This window comes from Jatropha curcas, unplaced genomic scaffold (genome assembly GCF_041381405.1).
Source record: "Jatropha curcas cultivar XTBG-Jc1 unplaced genomic scaffold, XTBG_Jcur_1.0 HiC_scaffold_129_pilon, whole genome shotgun sequence".
Classification (NCBI taxonomy): Eukaryota; Viridiplantae; Streptophyta; class Magnoliopsida; order Malpighiales; family Euphorbiaceae; genus Jatropha; species Jatropha curcas.
The window spans coordinates 16,832-42,423 of record NW_028322373.1 but is presented as its reverse complement, the minus strand read 5'-3'; the positions used below and the strand labels follow the sequence as shown (position 1 = coordinate 42,423).

The 25,592-nt window shown below is 30.3% G+C and overlaps 5 protein-coding genes and 3 pseudogenes across 7 annotated transcripts; 3 read left to right on the top strand and 5 right to left on the bottom strand.

The window, feature by feature from the left end:
- Window positions 1–977: 977 nt before the first annotated feature.
- LOC105642939 (putative WRKY transcription factor 53) lies at window positions 978–2,721 on the top strand. The gene is made up of 3 exons (XM_089716896.1): window positions 978–1,495; window positions 1,598–1,726; window positions 1,948–2,721. The coding sequence occupies exons 1-3, from the start codon at window positions 1,221–1,223 to the stop codon at window positions 2,486–2,488; spliced, it is 945 nt and encodes a 314-aa protein (XP_089573022.1). The 5' UTR covers window positions 978–1,220; the 3' UTR covers window positions 2,489–2,721.
- A 154-nt stretch (window positions 2,722–2,875) lies between these two features.
- Window positions 2,876–4,830, bottom strand: LOC149492071 (UPF0481 protein At3g47200-like). 2 transcript variants are annotated; one of them, XM_089716894.1, is made up of 2 exons: window positions 4,712–4,830; window positions 2,876–4,468 (listed from the first exon to the last, which is right to left on the bottom strand). In XM_089716894.1, the coding sequence occupies exon 2, from the start codon at window positions 4,466–4,468 to the stop codon at window positions 3,059–3,061; it is 1,410 nt and encodes a 469-aa protein (XP_089573020.1). In that variant the 5' UTR covers window positions 4,712–4,830; the 3' UTR covers window positions 2,876–3,058. The 2 variants fall into 2 exon arrangements, with proteins under 2 accessions (XP_089573020.1, XP_089573019.1); XM_089716893.1 differs by having other exon boundaries at window positions 2,876–4,482; window positions 4,712–4,799.
- Window positions 4,831–7,770: 2,940 nt separating this feature from the next.
- Window positions 7,771–8,606, top strand: LOC149492070 (putative WRKY transcription factor 46; annotated as a pseudogene).
- Window positions 8,607–8,667: 61 nt separating this feature from the next.
- LOC105643347 (UPF0481 protein At3g47200) lies at window positions 8,668–10,475 on the bottom strand. Its single transcript, XM_089716899.1, has 2 exons — window positions 10,352–10,475; window positions 8,668–10,102 (listed from the first exon to the last, which is right to left on the bottom strand). The coding sequence occupies exon 2, from the start codon at window positions 10,100–10,102 to the stop codon at window positions 8,729–8,731; it is 1,374 nt and encodes a 457-aa protein (XP_089573025.1). The 5' UTR covers window positions 10,352–10,475; the 3' UTR covers window positions 8,668–8,728.
- Window positions 10,476–11,619: 1,144 nt separating this feature from the next.
- LOC149492069 (putative WRKY transcription factor 46) lies at window positions 11,620–12,263 on the top strand. The gene is made up of 2 exons (XM_089716900.1): window positions 11,620–11,642; window positions 11,765–12,263. The coding sequence occupies exons 1-2, from the start codon at window positions 11,620–11,622 to the stop codon at window positions 12,261–12,263; spliced, it is 522 nt and encodes a 173-aa protein (XP_089573026.1).
- Window positions 12,264–12,734: 471 nt separating this feature from the next.
- Window positions 12,735–14,625, bottom strand: LOC149492068 (UPF0481 protein At3g47200-like). Of its 2 annotated transcripts, none has more exons than XM_089716897.1 (2): window positions 14,494–14,625; window positions 12,735–14,261 (listed from the first exon to the last, which is right to left on the bottom strand). In XM_089716897.1, exon 2 carries the CDS (start codon window positions 14,245–14,247, stop codon window positions 12,838–12,840), a length of 1,410 nt encoding a protein of 469 aa, XP_089573023.1. In that variant the 5' UTR covers window positions 14,248–14,261; window positions 14,494–14,625; the 3' UTR covers window positions 12,735–12,837. The 2 variants fall into 2 exon arrangements, with proteins under 2 accessions (XP_089573023.1, XP_089573024.1); XM_089716898.1 differs by having other exon boundaries at window positions 12,735–14,247; window positions 14,494–14,614.
- Window positions 14,626–15,101: 476 nt separating this feature from the next.
- LOC149492067 (UPF0481 protein At3g47200-like) lies at window positions 15,102–16,910 on the bottom strand (annotated as a pseudogene).
- A 627-nt stretch (window positions 16,911–17,537) lies between these two features.
- Window positions 17,538–18,856, bottom strand: LOC149492066 (NADPH HC-toxin reductase 1-like; annotated as a pseudogene).
- Window positions 18,857–25,592: the final 6,736 nt, after the last annotated feature.

Below are 25,592 nucleotides of genomic sequence, written 5' to 3'. Positions count from 1 at the left end.
AACAAACAGTGACAAGTTTTATGTTTTGATAAAATTTCATTAGTTAATTATAACAACAATAATTAATGAAATGACGTTAATCCAATTCAACTCTCCTTTTTCAAGTAATATTGTTTGGATGCTCCGAGACTCAATTGATGTTACTTGTTATTGTCTGAATGCCATGTAACTATTTCCTTTTATGTAAATCAAAATAAGGATAAGAGAGTAATGAAAGTCTATTGAATGCATTACCGTAAAATAAAATCAACTCGACTCTCACACTAGGTTTAGACCCAAAATATAGTGCATTTTCTGAAGTGCATTTTCTAAAAATTAAACTTATATTATTATTTATACAGAAATTAAAATCATTTACCGTCTCAATCAATACTTTAACTTGAAATATAATTTTAACCGGTCGCTTGTTTTAGTTTTAGAAAACATTCTTAAAGCCAATTGTCCAGAATTAAACTTGGAACGTGAAATATTCATTCTCTTATAATTTCACACACGTGCGGTGTTAATTGTTAGCATGGACAATCCATCAACATCGGGCGTAAGCAAGGGGCTAAAAATGGTAAAGCAAAGAAAGAAACGTCAAAGGTCCATTAATTATGAATTAATATTTTCTTTACACTGTAAATCATTATCAAGAGTGAACGCAAAATGTAGACTGAACAAGAGCCACAAGACCAGACCTCCGATCCAAGAATCTTCAATCCTTCTTCCGCGTTGGCACTCACACACTAAGACAAGAAACTGTTAGATTAGACTCACTGAGTTACTAAAATTCAAGAAAATAGAGAGATGGAGAAATTTGGTCATTGGTCATTGGTCACCTTTTTTGCATCTTTTGAAATAGTCAGCAATTGGGATATTTCTCTATCTCCATTTATTCAATTTTCATTTAATTCACCTAATTATGTCTATATAATATCCTATGTACTGAAGCAAAATAAAACAAAAAACTTTTGTTTTTTATTTTTTATTTTTTCCCAAGTCAATATTTTCTATTTTCTCCTCTTTATATCTCCCATCTTCCTTACAACTTCCCCACTAAGAAAAAAGCCTTTCCCTTTCTTTGCATAGATATATACCTCGTCATTTCATATCTACTCTTACATTTGGAGTTTTGTCTGTTTTGATGACTGAAATCTTAAATTTGCTACTTCGTCTCGTTGTCTAGCTCGCTTCTTGTTGTTCGTTCTTGTCAATTTTTGTAAGTGGAAAACCATTCCATGGATCGGGAACAAAAGACTCTAATCAGTGAGCTTACTCAGGGGAAAGAGCACACAGAGCAGCTAAGGAAACATCTTACCTCTTTATCATCGCCTGAAACGCGTCAGTTTCTTGTTGAGAAAATACTTTCTTCTTATGAGAAAGCACTTTCCATTCTGAATTGGGAAACTAAACCTTCAATCAGTGCATTGGAATCACCACATTCCTGTGCTAATAGCAGCCCGAGAAGTGAGATCTCCGACCAAGAATTCCAGAGAGATGTTTACAAGAAGAGGTAAATATTTATGTATATAATAAGTTTATACTTGCATAGATATACCAAAGTTCGAGGTAAAATTTTGAACTGCATTGGAATTGGCTATGTTTGGATGCGCAGAAAGACACAACCCAGATGGACTGAACAAGTAAAGGTTTGTTCAGGGATGGGACTTGAAGGACCACTTGATGACGGTTATAACTGGAGAAAGTATGGCCAGAAAGATATTCTGGGAGCTAATTTTCCAAGGTAAAATAATGGGGGCAAACTTCAATAGCCCCTGGCCCTCCAAGCTGAGTCTTTAACTCTTTCCTGTTCTTATATTTATTATGATTTGAGTCAAGGAAGCAAACAGTAGTTTTCCATTCCACGAGATTCACACCAATTTTGACTTCTATAATCTTAAAATATCAAAATTTGAGTTTTCCAGACATCACACCACTTTCACTAAACGGCATGTTTTGTTGCAGAGGATACTATAGATGCACTCACCGTCACTCACAAGGTTGTTTAGCCACAAAACAAGTTCAGAGATCAGATCAAGACCCTACAATATTTGAAGTGACCTATAGAGGAAGGCACACATGTTTTCAAGCTGCTCGTTTAGCAGCTTCAATAAACGACAAGTCGCAACAAGGTGAGGATAATTGCTTAGTAGAACGACAGCAACAACACGAAGAAGGGAAGCCCAAGCTATTAAAAGAGATATCTTTCAACTACAGAGAAGGACTCAGTAAAAGCGACGACTTGGAAATATTTCCACCCTTTTCTCTCAATGAAGAAAATGATATTTTCAAGGAGTCCATAATGGAGAATGATTTCTTTGTTAATTTTTCACCTGCATTTATATCTCCGGCGACGTCGTCCGGCTTTGGAATAGACAACAATGCAAGAACGCCGGAATCTGATTCCGCTCCAACTTCAGTTACCAATTCGCCAATCGGAGATTGGGATCTTTCAATAGATAACGTGGATTTCGACTCCAATCTCCCTTTAGAATTATTTGCTTAATTATTATTAGGATTAATTTCATGATGTTGATGGGTCAGTGCTTGGAAAGAGAGATTAAGAGGAAGTTCTTGAGTCTCGGGTGGTGCCTTCCCAGAAAATTTTTCAGTTGATTAGGGAGTTTAATGACGAGTAGGTGTAACCCTTTTTTTATCAATTTGGCTTGTAAACTAATAGCAGATTGAAAATTAATTCGCTTGTGGACTGAAATAAATATTTAGAATCATTGAGCGCAATGGTCATTGTGAAAATTGAACTAAAAGTTTATGGCTTTAAATTTGGCAAATGCGGCCGATAAGGTAACTTACAGCTAAAACAGTAAGACTCTGCCCTTTTGATAGCTAAACAAAGAAATAAAAAGAAGGGAGGAGATGAAGGGAGCCGAAGCACTTTGCAATACAGATAAAGCAAACTCTTATTAGAATGTCAAAAGTTGGAAAACAAATACAAATCACAAACCGAGCAGAGTATTATTAAAGTAACATATACTATAATAAGAACATTAAAATATAATAACATCACCATAACAACATATTATAAGAACATCACTACAACAACATAAGCACACTGCACTTAAAATATACGACTGAGAGAGTATACAGATTGTATAAAAGTGAGAAATAGAAGTATAAGTGCTACAACAGTTCCAGTCCCTCTCCAGAGATTGCTAAAATATACACTTCTCATGATAGCCACAGTCTTAAACCAAGGATTCTCATAATGTTTATTAAGATCCACACTTACTCCATAGAAACAAGACCCAGATGTTGTAATTTCAAGACAAAGCTTATTCACCATCTTAGCCACTGATTTGTGCTCCCCAAGCAAATTAGTGATAATACCATTTTGAATAAGCAATTCCACATCTCTCTCAGTATCTACTAGAAAATCTAATATCAATATATACTCACATATGTAAGGATCATTTGGATAGTGACACTGCTCAAAAGCCATCAGATTTCTTACCAATCGTTCTGTGCCATCATGAACTTCAAATCTCGGCATTTTCAATTCTCCACTTTCAAATTTTATATCAAGGGGCCACGCCTTTTTATCCAACTTAAACTTGACTCCTGCCTCATTTAACTTTGTAGCACTATAAAGACTTTCAATACAAGCATCATTCTTTGACACTGGATGTTTGTAGGATCTTGATCTTCTAACCAAATCAGTCAAGTGCTTAGGTTTCTCCTCAATTTCTTTTCCTTCTACGCTTGTACTCTCATCGTCTTTGTGCTCTTTTTGACAGCAGAACCTATTCGAAATCCAAAACCCATAAAAAATGGAGAAGCAGTCGCAAGATCTATTCTTTTTATGATCGTCATCATCAATTCTTGGTGGAAGCAGGTAATCCAATAAGTTGGAGGACACGAGAGAAAGAAAACCAGAATTTCCAGTAGCAAATTCATATAAATCCTCAAGCACAAAATAAGGCAGCTGATTTTCAAGCAATATCAAATCTTCTAATATGCCATGTTCGCGCGATGGTTTCCCTAATATATAATCAGCTTTATATTTTTCTGTCGAAAGAAAATTCTCTCCTCTTCTCAAGAAAAATTCGATGATGAACACAGAATCCAATAGAATCAGTTTTACAAACATGTTGTGTTCAAATGACTCAAATGTGTGGTCGTAACAGTGACGGATTGTTTCTTCCCATTCTATAATTTTCTCTGCAAGAGCAGCCCAATTCTTACCAGTCCTTCTGCAGAATTCTGCCAAATATCTCAGTTTGTGCTTCTCCATTGGTTTCAACGATTTTTCATTGTGGTGAAAAGGGCCTATGGAAATCATTTGAGGAGTGTAGGCTGACGGATTTATAGCTCGAAGTTTTCTTGGAACTTTGTAGATACAAATTTCTGGCCATAAAGCTGGCTGCGATAGTAAATCCTCTAAGTTGTCTGGTATGTCAATGACTAATTGCTTTCTGCTTTCAGCTTTGACATCATTTGAATTATTACTTCCTGCACCATTCTGTCCCATCTGCCCAAGAACGCCTATTACATTTCAATTTTTTTTTTTTTTTTTTAAATGTTAGCTAATTAACTCCATTTGGACACAAACACATCTTTTAACAAATAAAAAGAACTTTTGATAGGGAGAGATGAAAACTGATATACAACGACATGCATAAGAATTGGAAATCAAAGTTAATTCAAGGTTATCAATATAATGTTTCAGTACTGAAAAAAGAAAATGGCAAAATTTTCAGGAGAGTGTGCATACCTGAAGTGCAAGATCTTTGTCTGAAGCAGTGGTCTAGCTAGGAGTTGAAAGCACTCAGATTTTCTCCTTCAAAAGCGAAAAAAATTTGTTGGCCGCGTATTAGACACATACTCTCTTTGATTTTTCTTTTCTCCTTAATAATGCAACGCTATCCTATCCTTCCCACTAATTAAAGTTGATAATTGTATTTTCTTTATCAATCATGCATTTCATATTACTTTTGTTTTTGTTTGTAAATAAGTTGATGGATAAGAAAATTAAAGTTTTTTCTTTAAAAAAATAATCTCGGTAATTTTTAAAAAATTCACCGTAGCAAAATTTTAACCGAATACTATCTCAATTTATATGTGAAAATACATGTTTATATATGAAAGGGAGGAGTCTGCAAACCTGAAGTGCAAGTAGTGTTTTGGCGATTGAAAGACAGATTTTATCCCTTCAAAAGCTACAAAAATGTGTTAGGTTTATTATATATAGTAGGGTGCATATTTTTCCAACCAATTTAAGACGAATGCTCTCTTTCACTCTTCTTTTCTCCTCGATAATGCAATCTGTCCTGTTCTAATATAGTACTCCGTCATCCGTTACACTTTAATATTAACAATTAAATATTTTATTTTATTTTAATTTACGTGTTTATTCAGGACTTTGAAACTATATAAATTATTATTTTTTTAATTTTACTCATATTTATAAGATGTTTTGTATCAAAAATTAGATGAATAGCTTTTAATTTTTAAGGACAATTTACACATTCTACTCTAGATTTTAAGAAATCAATATGTTTCATTCATTTTTTAATTTTTGTGAAAAAATTAAACTTCGCTGGAACTGAGAAAGCAATAAATTTGTAGTTCTACGTTGTTATTGACTAGTAATTGATTATATTTCATGTTTTGATCTCGCAGTACACTATAGTTAATTTTCCAAAGTAAAATATTGGTGGCAAACTTTAATAGCCCTCACCTTCTAACATAAGTCTTTAACTCTTTAATGTTCTTACATTTATTATGACTAGTTATTTTATGACGGGAGTGCCACGTGTACTTTACTAGTTTAACTTTTTTATTTTTAATTTACATAATATTTAAGTATAAATTTTTATTTAGATAAAAATAAAAATAATGATTTATTAATGTTGCATTTTATATATACAATGAAATATTGAACATGTATTTTATTATAATATCTAATTAAAAAGAAAATGATGTTTATGTTTCTCCCTCTTTAATATATATATATATATAATTTTATTGTTAATTAATTATAGAAAATCACTACAAATTTGCATTTATCATACCGCAAAATATTCTATAATTTGGCGATGTTATAACATTAATTTAATAAATCACGACTTACTCTGCATAGCTACCGTATAATATATGACTTTGATTTTCACATCAATTATTTTTATCGGATGAAGTTAAGCTGAAATTTTATCAATCGCATGTAATATTTTGGACCATGTCTTTGCATAGAATCCAAAAATCAAGTACTTAAAGTTCTCAACTACACATGAGAATCAATATGCAAAGTTGTAAATAATAATATTGGTAATAAAATGTACTTTATCAAGTTTAAAGAAGATATAAATGAGATTAAATTCAAAAATTACAAAGTCACACGTAAAAATATTTGAAAAAATATTAAAATTTTAAATGTCTAATTATCTTTATATCTATTAAAAAATATTTAAAAAAACATATCCAATTAAATTATAGAAAAATTAAATAAAATTCTATAAATTTCAAAAATAAAAGAATAAAATATTGAATGAAAATAGAGCTCTTGAATTTTCTTTTTATTTCATTTTTAATATAGAAAGGTTGAAAAAAAAAATAATAGCAAATTCAAATATTTATAGCATATTTTTTTCAAAAAAAATTCATTAGACTAAAAAAATCTATTTTTTATATTAGTCAAATACTAGAATTTCATAATTCCATTGTTTTGTTAAATTTAAAAAATTTTAAAATACAATAATACGTAAATGATTCAAATAAGTGTACAACATCCTCTCTAAATTAAATTAAAGAGAAATAATATATTTTTAAAAATTATTTTAATTTCATTGTAATTAATTAATATAGTATAATAATAAAGTGTTTAGTCATATTTTAAAAAATTTAGAACATTATAAATTAATAAAATTTAAGTTCCACTTTCAATAGTTGAAATAAGGTTTTTGATTTACCTCCTAAAAAGTAATATAACATGAGAATATATGATTAAAAATAGAAAAAACTATTAATTATAAAAATCATTGGACAATATTTTCTCGAATTAAATGCATAAAAATCTAACTAAAAGGATATTTAAAAGTATAAATGAAATATATTTTTTTCAATTAAAAGGCAGTAAAAATAGAATAAAAAGGATCTTCAAAATGATAGATAGATTTATTTTCTCCAATTAAAATGCATAAAAAATTAATTAAAATGATATATCATGAATTTCAAATTAAACTAGGGTTACTTCAGGAAATCTAATAATTTCCTCCTCTATTCCCACGTGTATGTAGATTATAGATTGTAAATTTATTTTATTATCTATTAAGTTAAATAATAAATACATGAAGTATATAATATGTATTTTGCTCTAACATTTAATTTAAATCATAAAATGAATAAAATTAAAAACATATATAGTAAATAAAAGAATTTTTAATTTTCATGTATAGCCTTATTATATGACATTAAAATAATTAAAAATAAAATATATTATTAATATATAGTTAACGTTAATTATCTATTAAGGATAATATTTAAAATAAAAATTTAATTGGTATGTGTTTAACTTTAATTATTTATTAAGCATAATAGTTTAAAAAATTAATTGATTATTAATAAAATTATTTTATAACATTTTAAATTTCATTAAACATATTATCGAAAATTTCATGATTTCCCTTCTCACTTTTATACATAAAATTATTTGATTTAAAGAACCAAAAAATATAACATTTCCATTCCACGATATTCACATCAATTTTGACTTTTATAATCTTAAAATATAAAATTCTGAGTTTTCCAGACACCACACCACATTCACTAAACGACATGTTTTGTTGCAGAGGATACCATAGATGCACTAACCGTCACTCACAAGGTTGTTTAGCCACAAAACAAGTTCAGAGATCAAATCAAGACCCTACAATATTTGAAGTGACCTATAGAGGAAGGCACACATGTTTTGAAGCTGGTTGTTTAGCAGCTTCAATAAACGACAAGTCGCAACAAGGTGAGGATAATTGCTCAATAGAACGACAGCAACAACACGAAGAAGTGAAGCCCAAGCTATTAAAAGAGATATCTTTCAACTACAGAGAAGACTCAGTAAAAGCGACGACTTGGAAATATTTCCAACATTTTCTCTCAGTGAAGAAAATGATATTTTCAAGAAGTCAATAATGGAGAATGATTTCTTTATTAATTTTTCACCTGCATTGATATCTCCGGCGACGTCGTCCGGCTTTGGAATAGACAATAATGCAAGAACGCCGGAATCTGATTCCGCTCCAACTTCAGTTACCAATTCGCCAATCGGAGATTGGGATCTTTCAATATGGATTCGACTCCAATCCCCCTTTAGAATTATTTGCTTAATTATTAATAGGATTAATTTTATGATGTTGATGGGTCAGTGCTTGGAAAGAGATATTAAAGGAAGTTCTTGAGTCTCGGGTGGTGCCTTCCCAGAAAATTTTTCAATTGATTAGGGAGTTCAGTGACGAGTAGGTGTAACCCTTTTTTTTATCAATTTGGCTTGTAAATTAGTAGTAGATTAAAAGTTAATTCGCTTGTGGACTGAAATAAATGTTTAGAATCATTAAGCGCAATGGTCATTATGAAAATTGAACTAGAAGTTTATGGCTTTAAATTTGGCAAATGCGACCGATAAGGTATAGCTAAACAAAGAAATAAAAAGAAGGGAGGAGATGAAGGAAGCCGAAGCACTTTGCAATGCAGATAAAGCAAACTCTTATTAGAATGTCAAAAGTTGGAAAACAAATACAAATCACAAACCGAGCAGACACTTACTAAGTGCTACAACAGTTCCAGCCCCTCTCCAGAGATTGCTAAAATATACACTTCTCATGCTAGCGCCAGTCTTAAACCAACAATTCTCATAATGTTTATTAAGATCCACACTTACTCCATAGAAACAAGACCCACGTGTTTTAATTTCAAGACAAAGCTTATTCACCATCTCAGCCACTGATTTGTGCTCCCCAAGCAAATTAGTGATAATACCATTTTGAATAAGCAATTCCACATCTCTCTCAGTATCTACTAGAAAATCTAATATCAATATATAGTCACATATGTAAGGATCATATGGATAGTGACACTGCTCAAAAGCCATCAGATTTCTTATCAATCGTTCTGTGCCATCTTCAATTTCAAATCTTGGCATTTTCAATTCTCCCCTTTCAAATTTTATATCAAGAGGCCACGCCTTTTTATCCATCTTAAACTTGACTCCTGCCTCGTGTAACTTTGTAGCATTATAAAGACTTTTAATACAAGCACCATTCTTTGACACTGGATCTGGATGTTTGCAGGATCTTGATCTTCTAATCAAATCAGTAAAGTGCTTAGGCTTCTCAATTTCTTTTCCTTCTGTCCTTGTATTTTCATCGTCTTTGTGCTCTTTTTGACAGCAGAACATATTCGAAATCCAAAACCCATAAAAAATGGAGAAGCAATCGCAAGTTTTATGCTTTTTATGAACATCATCATCAAGTTCCGGAGGATCCAGGTATTTCGATAAGTTGAACATCACGAGCCGACGAAAATCAGAATTTCCAGTAGCAAATTGATATAAATCCTCAAGCACAAAATAAGGCAGCTGATTTTCCAGCAATATCAAATCTTCTAATATGGCATCTTCGCGAGATGGTTTTCCTAATATATAATCAGCTTTATATTCTTCTGATTCTTCTGTTGTCTCTCTTTTCAAGAAAAATTCGATGATGAACACAGAATCCAATAGAATCATTCTTACAAACATGTTCTGTTCATACTGCTCAAATGTTTGGTCATAACAGTGACGGATTGTTAATTCGTATTCTCTAATTTTGTTTTCAAGCTCAACCCAAGTCTTGCCAGTCCTTCTGCAGAATTCTGCCAAATATCTCAGTTTTTGCTTCTCCATAGGTTTCAATGATTTTTGATTGTAGTGAAAAGGGCCTATGGAAATCATTTGAGGAGTGTAGGCTGACGGATTTATAGCTCGAAGTTTTCTTGGAACTCTGTAGATACAAATTTCTGGCCATAAAGCTGGCTGCGATAGTAAAGGCTCTAAGTTGTCTGGTATGTCAATGACTAATTGCTTTCTGCGTTCAGCTTCGACATCATTTGAATTACTTCCTTCACCATTCTGTCCCATCTGCCCAAGAACACGAAATATACTTCACATATATATTCTTTTTTAAAAAACTATTTGTTAATTAATTAACTACAGTTGCACACAACACATCTTTTTAGCAACCAAAAAGAACTTTTGACAGGGAGAGATCAAAACTGATATACAAGGACATGTATAAGAATTGGAAATCAAAGTTAATTCAAGGTTATCAATATTACATTTCAGTAATGAAAAAAAAAAAGGCAAAATTTTTCAGGAGAGTGTGCATACCTGAAGTGCAAGATCTTTGCCCGAAGTAGTGGTCTGGCTAGCAGTTGAAAGCACTCAGATTTTTATAGACGAATGCTCTCTTTGATTTTTCTGTTCTCATCAATAATGAAACGCTCTCTGGTCCTACCAATTAATTAATTAAATTTGATAATTGCGTTGCCTTTATCAGTCGTACCTTTTATATTAATTTCTTTTATTTGTAAATCAGTTGAAGGATAACAAAATTAAAGTTTTTTCTTAAAAAAATAAGGTAGTTTCAAAAGTGTATTTCTGGGTAATTTTTTAAAAACTCGCCGGTACAAAATTTTAACTCAATACTATCTCAATTTAAATATCTCAATTTAAATGTGAAAATACATGTTTATATGTGAAATGGAGGAGTGTGCAAACCTAAAGTGTAAGAAGTGTTTTGGCGATTGAAAGACAGATTTTATCCCTTCAAAAGCGACAAAATGTGTTAGGTATATTATATATGGTAGGGTGCATATTTTTCCAATCAATTTAAGTCGAATGATCTATTTCATTGTTCTTTTCTCCTCGATAATGCAATCTGTCCTGTCCTAATACAGTGCTCCCTCCTTCGTTGCACTTTAATAGTAATAATTAGACATTTTATCTTGTTACACTTTAAGTATTTATTTAGGATTTTGAGACTATATTAATTATTATTTTTAAAAATTTTATCCATATTTATTATTAATTAATTATATAAATTCACTACAAATTCGCATTTATCATACTGTAAAATATTTTATAATTTGGCTATGCTATAACATTAATCTAATAAATCACGACTTACTTGACTTTGATCTCCACATCAATTATTTTCGTCGGATGAAGTTAAGCTGAAATTTTATCAATAGCATGTAATATTTTAGACCATATCTTTGCACAAAATTAAAAAATAAATTATTTAAAGTTCTCAACTACACGTGAGAATCAATATGTAAAATTGTAAACAATAATATTGGTAATAGAATGTATTTTATCAAGTTTAAAGAAGATATAAATGAGATTAAATTAAAAAATTACAAAGTCATATATAAAAGTGTTTGAAAAAATATTAAAATTTTAAAGGTCTAATTATTTTTATATCTATTTAAAAAATATTTAAAAATATATATTCAATTAAATTATAGAAAAATTAAACAAAATTCTATAAAATTCAAAAGACAGATTTTATCCCTTCAAAAGCGACAAAAATGTGTTAGGTATATTATATATAGTGGGGTGCATATTTTTCCAACCAATTTAGGGATAAAAATCAAATGTCGCTGAAACGGACAAATTTGTAGGTACATGTTGTCGTTGACTAGTAATTGATTATATATCATGTCTTGATCTCTCAGTGCACTATAGTTAATTTTCCTAGGTAAAATTTTGATAGCAAACTTTATTGCAGAGATACTATAGATGCCCTCACGAGGTTCAGAGATCAGATCAAGACCCTACAATATTTGAAGTGACCTATAGAGGAAGGCACACATGTTTTCAAGCTGCTCGTTTAGCAGCTTCAATAAACGACAAGTCGCAACAAGGTGAGGATAATTGCTCAGTAGAACGACAGCAACAACACAAAGAAGTGAAGCCCAAGCTATTAAAAGAGATATCTTTCAATTACAGAGAAGGACTCAGTAAAAGCGAAGACTTGGAAATATTTCTACCCTTTTCTCTCAATGAAGAAAATGATATTTTCAAGGAGTCAATAATGGAGAATGATTTCTTTGTTAACTTTTCACCTGCATTTATATCTCCGGCGACGTCGTCCGGCTTTGGAATAGACAACAATGCAAGAACGCCAGAATCTAATTCCGCTCCAACTTCAGTTACCAATTCGCCAATCGGAGATTGGGATCTTTCAATAGATAGCGTGGATTTCGACTCCACTCTCCCTTTAGAATTATTTGGTTAATTATTAATAGGATTAATTTTATGATGTTGATGGGTCAGTGCTTGGAAAGAGAGATTAAGAGAAAGTTCTTGAGTCTCGGGTGGTGCCTTCCCAGAAAATTTTTCAGTTGATTAGGGAGTTTAATGACGAGTAGGTTTAACCCTTTTTTCTTTTATCAATTTGGCTTGTAAACTAATAGTAGATTAAAAATTAATTCGCTTGTGGACTGAAATAAATGTTTAGAATCATTGAGCGCAATGGTCATTATGAAAATTGAACTAAAAGTTTATGGCTTTAAACTTGGCAAATGCGGCCGATAAGGTAACTTACAGCTAAAACAGTAAGACACTGCCCTTCTGATAGCTAAACAAAGAAATAAAAAGAAGGGAGGAGATGAAGGGAGCCGAAGCACTTTGCAATACAGATAAAGCAAACTCTTAATAGAATGTCAAAAGTTGGAAAACAAATACAAATCACAAACCGAGCAGAGTCTTATTAAAGTAACATATACTATAATAAGAACATTAAAATATAATAACATCACCATAACAACATATTATAAGAACATCACTACTACAACATAAGCACACTGAACTTAAAATATACGTCTGAGAGAGTATACAGATTGTATAAAAGTGAGAAATAAAAGTATAAGTGCTGCAATAGTTCCAGTCCCTCTCCAGAGATTGCTAAAATATACACTTCTCATGATAGCCACAGTCTTAAACCAAGGATTCTCATAATGTTTATTAAGATCCACACTTACTCCATAGAAACAAGACCCAGATGTTGTAATTTCAAGACAAAGCTTATTCACCATCCTAGCCACTGATTTGCACTCCCCAAGCAAATTAGTGATAATACCATTTTGAATAAGCAATTCCACATCTCTCTCAGTATCTACTAGAAAATCTAATATCAATATATACTCACATATGTAAGGATCGTTTGGATAGTGACACTGCTCAAAAGCCATCAGATTTCTTATCAATCGTTCTGTGCCATCGTGAACTTCAAATCTTGGCATTTTCAATTCTCCCCTTTCAAATTTTATATCAAGAGGCCACGCCTTTTTATCCACCTTAAACTTGACTCCTGCCTCGTGTAACTTTGTAGCACTATAAAGACTTTCAATACAAGCATCATTGTTTGACACTGGATGTTTGTAGGATCTTGATCTTCTAACCAAATCAGTCAAGTGCTTAGGTTTCTCCTCAATTTCTTTTCCTTCTACGCTTGTACTCTCATCGTCTTTGTGCTCTTTTTGACAGCAGAACCTATTCGAAATCCAAAACCCATAAAAAATGGAGAAGCAATCGCAAGATCTATTCTTTTTATGATCGTCATCATCAATTCTTGGAGGAAGCAGGTAATCCAATAAGTTGGAGGACACGAGAGAAAGAAAACCAGAATTTCCAGTAGCAAATTCATATAAATCCTCAAGCACAAAATAAGGCAGCTGATTTTCAAGCAATATCAAGTCTTCTAATATGCCATGTTCGCGCGATGGTTTGCCTAATATATAATCAGCTTTATATTTTTCTGTCGAAATAAAATTCTCTCCTCTTCTCAAGAAAAATTCGATAATGAACACAGAATCCAATAGAATCATTTTTACAAACATGTTGTTTTCATACGATTCAAATGTTTGGTCATAACAGTGACGGATTGTTTCTTCCCATTCTATAATTTTCTCTGCAAGATCAGCCCAATTCTTACCGGTCCTTCTGCAGAATTCTGCCAAATATCTCAGTTTGTGCTTCTCCATAGGTTTCAATGATTTTTCATTGTGGTGAAAAGGGCCTATGGAAATCATTTGAGGAGTGTAGGCTGACGGATTTATAGCTCGAAGTTTTCTTGGAATTTTGTAGATACAAATTTCTGGCCATAAAGCTGGCTGCGATAGTAAATCCTCTAAGTTGTCTGGTATATCAATCACTAATTGCCTTCTGCTTTCATCTTTGACATCATTTGAATTATTACTTCCTGCACCATTCTGTCCCATCTGCCCAAGAACGCCTAATATATTTTAATTTTTTTTTTTTTTTTTAAAAAAATGTTAGCTAATTAACTCCATTTGGACACAAAGACATCTTTTAACAACTAAAAAGAACTTTTGATAGGGAGAGATCAAAACTGATATACAACGACATGCATAAGAATTGGAAATCAAAGTTAATTCAAGGTTATCAATATAATGTTTCAGTACTGAAAAAAGAAAATGGCAAATTTTTCAGGTGAGTGTGCATACCTGAAGTGCAAGGTCTTTGTCTGAAGAAGTGGTCTAGCTAGCAGTTGAAAGCACTCAGAATGTCTCCTTCAAAGGAGAAAAAAATGTGTTGGCCGCGTATTAGACACATACTCTCTTTGATTTTTCTTTTCTCCTCAATAATGCAACGCCATCCTGTCCTTCCCACTAATTAAAGTTGATAATTGCATTGTCTTTATCAGTCATGCATTTCATATTAATTTTGTTTTTGTTTGTAAATAAGTTGATGGATAACAAAATTAAATCTTTTTCTTACAAAAAAAAAAAAAAAAAAAAGGATAAGTCGAAGTAGGTGCATTTCGAGTGTATTTCTCGGTAATCTTTAAGGTTCGAAGACTAAAAATGAATTTTAAGTGTGAAAATTGAAATTGTTAGGTATATTAATATATGTATAGGGTGCGTATTTTTTCCAACCGACGAATGTCTCTTTGACTATGCTTTTCCCTCAATATTGCAATCTGTCCTGTTCCAATATACTAATATAATCTCTTGCGCTGGAATTGAGTTTCTGAAAGTGGATCTCGATTACAATATAATAATAAATTGAGCACTGGGCCTCGATTTATCATAATGGGCAATTTGGCCCAAAATGAGTGGGAATAGATTGGACTGTGTCATAAAGCTTAGCATCGTATTTTCTGACTTTAAGATTTGCAGTTTCAAATTCGAATATGAAAAGCTGTTATTAGAATAGCGAAAAGTTCAAAGAGATAAACATTACAAATAGAACAATGAATCAGGAATTATTAACCAACTTAGCCACTGATTCATTGTCACCTAATAGATTAACAATAATCCCCTTTCTACAAAGCAAATCAACGTCTTGCTCTGTGTATATCAGAAAATCAAGAATCCAAATATAATCGCAGATGAATGGATCGTTTGGATAATGACACTGTTCAAATGCCATCAGATTTCGAATCAATCGCTCTGTATTATCATCCACTATAAATAATGGCATTCTCAATTCTCCTCTTTTAAATTTCATGTTGATTGGCCAGGCTTTTGGACTCACTTTGAACTTCACTCCTGCTTCGTGTAACCTTGTAGCTCTGTATAGATTTTTCACTGTTTTTCCGTTATTGTTATTTGACTTGGGACGTTTATAGCAACGATATTTTCGAATTAGATCCGTGAAATTTAACGGTTTCTCTTCAAGATAGTCGTCCTCTTCGTCTTCTTCTTCTCCTTTGACGCTTTGATCGTTGAGCTCTGAACATGAGAAGCATCTAGGAATCCAAAACAATAAAAGCAAGAGAAGCAATCGCAGCTACATTTTTTATGTTCTTCGTCAATTGGTGGCGGAGATAAATAGTCCCATAAATTTTTGACCATAAGATCGGAAAAAGAAGGATAGCCTTCTTCGTTTAACTTTCCGACGGTGAGGTCATATAAATCTTCAAGAACAAAATACGGTAACTGATTTTCCACTAATATTAAATCCTCTAATAAACCATATTCTCTCGTCGATTTTCCAAGAATATAATCCTCTTCATATTTGTCATTATTTCCGTTCTCAAAGAATTTATATTTTTCTCCTCTTCTCAAGAAAAGTTCGATAATAAACACAGAATCCAACAGAATCATATTTGCAAAATCTTCTTTGGATATCTCATCAGTTGTTGAAACTTCATAACAGTGGCGAATTGTTTTCTCCCAGTCTCGGATTTTGTCTACAAGATCAACCCAATCTTTTTTACCAGTTCTCGTGCAGAAGCCAACCAAGTATTTCAATTTCTGCTTTTGCATGACTTTCAAACCGTCGTCGTTGAGGTGAAAAGGGCCGATTGAAATCATTTGAGGAGTGTAGGCTGCTGGATTTAAAGCTCGAAGTTTTCTTGGAACTTTGTAGATACAAAGCTCAGATGGCCATAAGCCTGGCTCTGAAATTAAACGCTGCAACTCGTGAAGTAGTGGAATTTCAACTTTGGTTTGGTTTTTTGTTTCTTTTGAAGCATCTGAATCTGCTGTTTCGTTCTTTCCCATCACTTAGAATGCTTGATCTAGCGATACAAACAAAAAGAATTTTTAATCAGTTCTGATATACGCAATCATACGTTACAACTCTAACCTCAACTTAATCGATCCATTACAAGTAAAATTAAATGTGTAAAAAAATATACTTACTTAGCAAATATTATGGAATGTGCATGCTAAAATGGATACTTTGGCTGAGATGTAAGCGTAATTATCTATATTTCATCCACTTATATGACTGATATCCCTCATCGATGGGAAAAAAATGTTACATATCAGCCTTTTCTTCTCCAATGAGAATATGCATGTCCATCCACACAAGAAATTTTGCACGATTGGTTGGATAAAAAAAAATGGAAAATAAAAGAAATCTTGACGATCGATTTGTTAGAATACAATGTATAAATGGTCACATTTATTTAATTTTATAAGATGAATGTTCAAATTATTTTAGTGGGGTAGTTAGATCATATAGAGTCCTTCCCGTTTCTTTTTTTTTTTTTTTTTTGACTTATTTAGTTTATTTTTAATTGAAAGTCGTGGATCCGATATGGCGTGAGAAAATTAATTAATTAATTTTATAATATTTACTAAATATTTAAATATTTTTTTTTTGAAAAATTAATGTTACTAATAGACTCCAAATTATGTTCGATTTAACCCTGGTTGATAAGATTTAGAATACATTGGTTGAATAAAATGGCAGACAAAAAATTGTTTTTTTGAAGCATATGTCAGTTTCTCTTGGTTGTTAGGGTTTGCTTGTTGACTTTTTGCTCCTTTAATTAGCGAGACCTGAATTCTTCAAGTCTTTTTTTTTTTTTTTTTTTTTTTTTAAATTCAAATAGCAGTACATTACAAAATAGGGAAATAACCCAAATTGGTGCAAGTCTTTTTTAATTCATAAAATAAAGTAAAGTTGCTACCAGAATAAATTTTATTAGCGAATATATATATATATATATAAAGAGAGTCAAGCCTTGCATCATCATATTTATTTTTAGCATATCACATTAATTAATTATTTAATTAGCACTAAATGGGCTGAGTTAAAACTGAGGCTGGCCCAATTCTTGAGCACACTTTAAAGTATCATCTAAAATCTTCTCGACGCCATGCTTGTATTCAAATCCAAGTTCCTTCAGTTTCGTAGAGCTCAAAACAATTTCCCTGTCCAAATTCTCCACAAACCTGAAAATCAATCAATAAATTATTACTTTTCTTAATTCATTTCTAATTGAATTTCGAGATTGAGGTCTCTCATTTTTAGAAATACACACTCTAATATGAATTATTTATTGCTTTCAATACTCAGAAATTAACTTACTCTCCATTAATAGCAATATGTGGGTATTTCTTTTGCCAATAATTGGCAATCTCTGCCGATGATAATAAAGCTTTAGCACATAAAAATCTACCGCTAACGGATGGCTTCTCTATGCAGAAAATATGAGCCTCGCGAACATCTTCAATATGAACAATTGGTAGCTTTCCTATTATGTCTTCCAATTGCCTAGGTGTGGGATACCAAATCTTATCCTCTGTAACTTGTGAGATTAGTATTCCCATACTCTGAGACATCGCAGAATGTACGGTTCCTCCTCCCACTAATCCACATGTAATGCTCACTACTTCAAGCTTTTCGCTATTATGCCTAAGCACTTCTTGCTCTGAGAGCGTCTTCGATCGTGTGTATGCCTAATAAATAGTTTGCAGTTTACTGTTAATTTTAATATGTATTATACAGAATTAATCGATTATTAATTTATTTATTTATGCAACGAAGTTATTCGTACAGTCATTGCCCCAACTATTTACCTTTCACCTAATACCTATCAATATATAAAAGTCTTAAATGAAATTTCTTAAATCCCGACTCTATATGTTATCTTACCATCCAAATATTACATCAAATAAATAGGCGTCAAATTCTATGTCAACTAAATAATTTATTCATTTCTATATGGGACTTCAGTTTATGCCTTAATTATGAAACAGTAGCAAATCTCTAATTAGCATCTATACTACATAAACTAATTGTTTTACTTTCATCAAAGTTTTAAAATATAATATCAACTTATCTATCTAACCTTTTCTTATTTAAGTTTAGCAAGGTATTTTGTGACTTCCTTAAATTTATCCATTCAACCTTATCATCTTTAGTTTCTCAGGTTAGCATAATGTTACCTGGTGTTATTATCTAGATCTCGATTTAGTTCAGATCTTTCCTCCTTTGGCTAGCATGTCAAAATTTTTATCAATTGCTTCATGATTCACTTCACTAGATTCTTTTATTCTTTTACTGTAAGGAATTCAATGTATTAATTTTAATATTTATCGAAAAGCCAGAAGAAATTAATTACCACATGTTTAAGTTGTATTTATCAACATATCATTAACTTCAAAACATCCCCTAGAGTTGAATAATTTTCTTATGATATGACAAACTACCCAAAAGCTTAAATTATCAAATCTCTCTAGTTCTGATTTGTCACAATTCACTACGGTCAAAAAGGAATAGTACTAAAATTTCAATTCTTAATGTATCTATCTCTAAGTTTTATTGATTTGTATTTCTTATTCTTGAGAAATTTCTACCTCATTAGATTCATTCCTACTAATAGTCTACAATACTGAATTTCACCTAATGTGTCTACTAACTAAGGATTTTTGAGCAATTTAAGAGTCCTCTTTTTCTAATAGTTCTACTATACATTGTTTCAGCGATATTAATTGTTAGATTAATCGTTTATTTAAAAATTCGACTAATGAGTTGACAACTACAGCCTAGGTTGACCATCTTATGAGTAACTGGCTATTTAAAAACTTTCAAAAACTTTCCCTTTTCACTTTTAAAAATATCGGCATATCACTCACACATAACTTTGAAATTCTTATAATAAAAATTTGCATTTAACTTTTATTTCATTTCAAGACCAATATCAATCGTGGTATAAAAAAAAATGTTTTCATGAAGTTTGAAATCAATACTCATTGTATTTTCTAAAACCTTTTGGTATTTAATAAAAATGAATTGTCTATCTCCACGAGGATAATCCTTAAGTCATCTAGTTCCAGTCTACTATCTCATATTTCATTCCAAGAACATTCTAATCTCTAGCATTACTATTCCTTTTGCTGTTACTAGTCTATCAAGTAAATTGATCCACACTTTAAATTTTTCCAAAATTTATCTTTATTATTTTTATTATTTTTTATTTTTATTGATTTATTATTATTTATTATTTATATTTATATTTATACTATATTATTATTTTATCTTTATTTATTTAGTTATTTGTTTTATCATTTTATATATATATATATATATATATATATATATATATATATATATATATATATATATATATGCATATTTCTTACATCTGAATTTTTACTTCTTTCCCGATTCATTTCTTATTATTTATTCTAGCAGTTCATAGTAGATAAATTAATTAACCATATTATCATCATCGGCCTTTCTACGATTTAACATCCCCTAGTCTTATCCAAATTCTTTAGTTTTTTTGATTCAGTTTAATTTTTTTTTTATCCTCCATGTCTCATTAGTGTACCCATCTCATTAAATCTTATCCTTAAAAGAATTTTAATCATGGGTACATGAATCTATGGCGTGAAACCATCATTTTACACAAAATTTAATTACGTCGTAAGGTCATTGTTTCTTGGATTTCTAATTCTAATTTTTCAATCTCTACTGATGATTTTTTTTTAAAAAATTTATTAAATTTTTATTTTATTTTATTTAGCACATCGATCTAATTTCGTACTTAATTCTTTAAAGCAGATTTTATATACATTTTCTTAACTTAGATTAATAAATAGTATTAGTCCTTTCTACATGACTCTTTATCTAGATACATCAAATTCCCTTAATTATTAAGTTTTCCTACAGCATCCACGTTCCTTTCTCCATTCATTCCCCATTTGTGATTTAAAGTTATTCATCATTTTCTACATTCATTTTATTATAATAGATTTATGAACTTGGTCTAGCCCATTAAGTATCCTACATGTGCTAGAATCTTAAATATATCATGTCTAGTACACTTACTACAATTTAAATTCTCACCCTTTTTTTTTTTATATACATTCACATTCATGAGTTTCACCATGGTAAATTTAGGATTTCTTATAAGTATGATTATTTGTCTTAGATCCTCCTTTTCTAACCTTTGTAATTACAATTTCCACTTTTTAATCCCTAACAGTAACATTTCTAGAATTTGATCTCTATTAGTTTATCATTATTAATTTCTATAGGCCTAATTTAGTCCTCGAGATAGACAATATGATCAAAATAAATCAAACATGCAATCCTCGTAAGTCATTTAAAGTCTAAAATCAAACAAATTTTTGACATGCCGACAAAACAATAAAACCAAACAACAAAAAAAATAATTTCCAATAAGCAAATAACAAGACATTTTTCTCAAATCATAGTTCAAATAAATTCACTTTGTTACTGTCTTTAAAACTCCGAATTCTTTTCTAAACAGTTTCAAATAATTTTTTTTTTTTGAAGCAGTGTCTCTTGTCGAATCAAGGTGTACTGGGTGATCAAGCCATTACACCAATTTCCAACTGATCTTCTGCTTCAAAATAGATGGAGGGAATTTAGCAAAACTCAAAATATTTTCTTTTATAAACGTCAGTTACCTAGACCTTTCTATACCTCACTATTATTTATGTACCTATAGTTCTCATCCTAAGTTTCATAGAGATTTCCTTCCATCTTCATGCACGATGCGTCCACCGGCACTAAAATGGAATTCAATCCAGACTACATCTCCTTTGTTGGTTACGGCCGACCCCAACATAGGAGCTCTATATTTAATTTCCTATGTTCCGCAATTGATTCCTAAGGCCCAACTTATGCTCTGATACCAACTTTGTCACGACCCATTTCCGTGGGCGGGATCGGCACTAGGACCTGGGTGGACTTAAGGCCCCCGAAACCCGTAGTAAGCCTGTATTACTTAAGACTCGCGTTCTATTCACAATTGTTGATTCAAGCCCAATAATTTATTTCACAAATATTTCCAAAGTACAATCCAAATAATAAATGTCTATACTCTATTTATTCATTTACAACCCAGTTGGAATATAATTGCGGAACTCTGCTCCATAATTCACTATCCTTTGCGTTACAGATTCAATAGTTATTATTATTATTATTATTTTAAGTGGTCCAATATCAATTCTAAGAAGTTTAATTTATTTTCGACTAGAAGTTCCGATAACTTGTGTTGGACTTAAGACCAAGTCACAATTTGGGCTCAGATCAAAATTGTTTAGTACTTAAGCCCATACTGTCACAAATTCAGATTTTTGATTTATTAAAAATTCAAAAGTTTTGAAAATAAAAATTCAGGGTATTATATATAACTTGAGAATATATGATTAAAAATAGAAAAAACTATTAATTGTAAAAATCATTAGACAATAATATTACAAGATCAAATAGAGAACACACACACACACACACACACACACACACACACACATATATATATATATATATATATATATATATATATATATATATATATTCTCGAATTAAATGCATAAAAATCTAATTAAATGTATATTCAAAAGTATAAATGAAATATATTTTTTTCGATTAAAAGGAAGTAAAAATAGAATAAAAAGGATCTTCAAAAGGATAAATATATTTATTTTCTCCGATTAAAATGCATAAAAAATTAATTAAAATGATATATCATGAATTTCAAATTAAACTAAGGTTACTTTAGAAAATCTCATAATTCCCTCCTTCAAAAGAGAAAAAAATGTGTTGGCCGCGTATTAGACACATACTCTCTTTGATTTTTCTTTTCTCGTTAATAATGCAACGCCATCCTGTCCTTCCCACTAATTAAAGTTGACAATTGTATTTTCTTTATCAATCATGCATTTCATATTACTTTTGTTTTTGTTTGTAAAGAAGTTGATGGATAACAAAATTAAAGTTTTTTCTTAAGAAAATAATCTTGGTAATTTTTAAGAATTCACCATTACGAAATTTTAACCGAATAATATCTCAATTTAAATGTAAAAATATATGTTTATATACGAAAGGGAGGAGGGTGCAAACCTCAAGTGCAAGAAGTGTTTTGGCGATTGAAAGACAGATTTTTTCCCTTCAAAAGTGACAAAAATATGTTAGAAATATTTTATATAGCAGGGTGCATATTTTTCCAACCAATTTAAGACGAATGCTCTTTTTCACTATTCTTTTCTCCTCGATAATGCAATCTGTCCTGTTCTAATATAGTACTCCGTCCTCCGTTACATTTTAATAGTAACAATTAAAATATTTTATCTTGTTCTAATTTACGTGTTCATTCAGGACTTTGAAGCTATATAAATTATTATTTTTTTTAATTTTACCCATATTTATTAGATGTTTTGTATCAAAAATTAGATGAATAGCTTTTAATTTTTAAGAAGGACAATTTACACATTCTACTCTATATTTTTAAGAAATCAATAAATTTCATTCATTTTTTAATTTTTGTGAAAAAATTAAACTTCGACTGGAACTGGGGAAGTAATAAATTTATAGGTCCACATTGTTATTGACTAGTAATTGATTATATTTCATGTCTTGATCTCGCAGTACACTATAGTTAATTTTCCAAAGTAAAATATTGGTGGCAAACTTTAATAGCCCTCACTTCTAACATAAGTCTTTAACTCTTGAATGTTCTTACATTTATTATGACCAGTTATTTTATGACGGAAGTTCCACGTGTACGTTACTTGTTTAACTTTTTTTATTTTTAATTTACATAATATTTAAGTATAAATGTTTATTTAGATTAAAATAAAAATAATGATTTATTAATGTTGCATTTTATATATACAATGGAATTTTGAACATGTATTCTATTATAATATCTAATTAAAAAGAAAATGATGTTTATGTTTCTCCCTCTTTAATAAAAAATATATATATAATTTTATTGTTAACTAATTATATAAAATCACTACAAATTTGCATTTATCATACTGCAAAATATTCTATAATTTGGCGATATTATAACATTAATCTAATAAATCACGACTTACTCTGCATAGCCACAATATAATATATGATTTTGATCTCCACATCAATTATTTTCGTCGGATGAAGTTAAGCTGAAATTTTATCAATCGCTTGTAATATTTGGACCATGTCTTTGCATAGAATCCAAAAATCAAGTGCTTAAAGTTCTCAACTACACATGAGAATCAATATGCAAAGTTGTAAACAATAATATTGGTAATAGAATGTACTTTATCAAGTTTAAAGAAGATATACATGAGATTAAATTCAAAAATTACAAAGTCACACATAAAAATATTTGAAAAAATATTAAAATTTTAAAGGTCTAATTATCTTTATATCTATTAAAAAATATTTAAAAAAACATATCCAATTAAATTATAGAAAAATTAAATAAAATTCTACAAATTTCAAAAATAAAAGAATAAAATATTGAATGAAAATAAAGCTCTTGAATTTTCTTTTTATTTCATTTTTAATATAGAAAGGTTGAAAACAAAAATAATAGCAAATTCAAATATTTATAGCATATTTTTTTCAAAAAAAATTTCATTAGCCTAAAAAAATATAAAAAAAATCTATTTTTTTATATTAGTCAAATACTATAATTTCATAATTCCATTGTTTTGTTAAATTTAAAAAATTTTAAAATACAATAATATGTAAATGATTCAAATAAGTGTTCTCTCCAAATTAAATTAAAGAGAAATAATATTTTTTAAAAAATTATTTTAATTTCGTTGTAATTAACTAATATAGTATAAGAATAAAGTGTTTAGTCATATTTTAAAAAATTTAGAACATAATAAATTAATAGAATTTAAGTTCCACTTTCAATAGTTGAAATAAGGTTTTCCATTTATCTCCTAAAAAGTAATATAACATGAGAATATATGATTAAAAATAGAAAACTATTAATTATAAAATCATTGGACAATAATATTACAAGATCAAATAGAAAATATATATATATATATATATATATATATATATATATATATATATATATATATATATATATTCTCGAATTAAATGCATAAAAATCTAACTAAAAGGATATTCAAAAATATAAATGAAATATATTTTTTTCGATTAAAAGGCAGTAAAAATAGAATAAAAAGAATCTTCAAAAGGATAAACATATTTATTTTCTCCAATTAAAATGCATAAAAAATTAATTAAAATGATATATCATCACACCACATTCTGACTTTTATAATCTTAAAATATAAAATTCTGAGTTTTCCAGACTCCACACCACATTCACTAAACGACATGTTTTGTTGCAGAGGATACTATAGATGCACTCATCGTCACTCACAAGGTTGTTTATGTTGGGATATCCTCCCAAGTCCCACGTCAAATGAAAAAGAGAAGAGGAATTAAAATATAATGATTCAAACTCAATCCATTAGTATGAGATTTTTTGGAAGGTAATCAAAAATAAATTTGTGAGGGCTTGGTTCAAAGCGGATAATATCATATTAATTGGGTGTTGGACGAGGATACGCGCGGTCCATCAGTTTGTGGAACGACAGCAACAACACGAAGAAGTGAAGCCCAAGCTATTAAAAGCGATATCTTTCGACTATAGAGAAGGACTCAGTAAAAGCGACGACTTGGAAATATTTCCACCCTTTTCTCTCAATGAAGAAAATGATATTTTCAAGGACTCAATAACGGAGAATGATTTCTTTGTTAACTTTTCACCTGCATTTATATCTCCGGCGACATCGTCCGGCTTTGGAATAGACAATAATGCAAGAACGCCGGAATCTGATTCCGCTCCAACTTCAGTTACCAATTCGCCAATCGGAGATTGGGATCTTTCAATAGATAGCGTGGATTTCGACTCCAATCTCCCTTTAGAATTATTTGCTTAAATATTAATAGGATTAATTTTATGATGTTGATGGGTCAGTGCTTGAAAAGAGAGATTAAGAGAAAGTTCTTGAGTCTCGGGCGGTGTCTTCCCAGAAAATTTTTCAGTTGATTAGGTAGTTTAATGACGAATAGGTGTAACCCTTTTTTT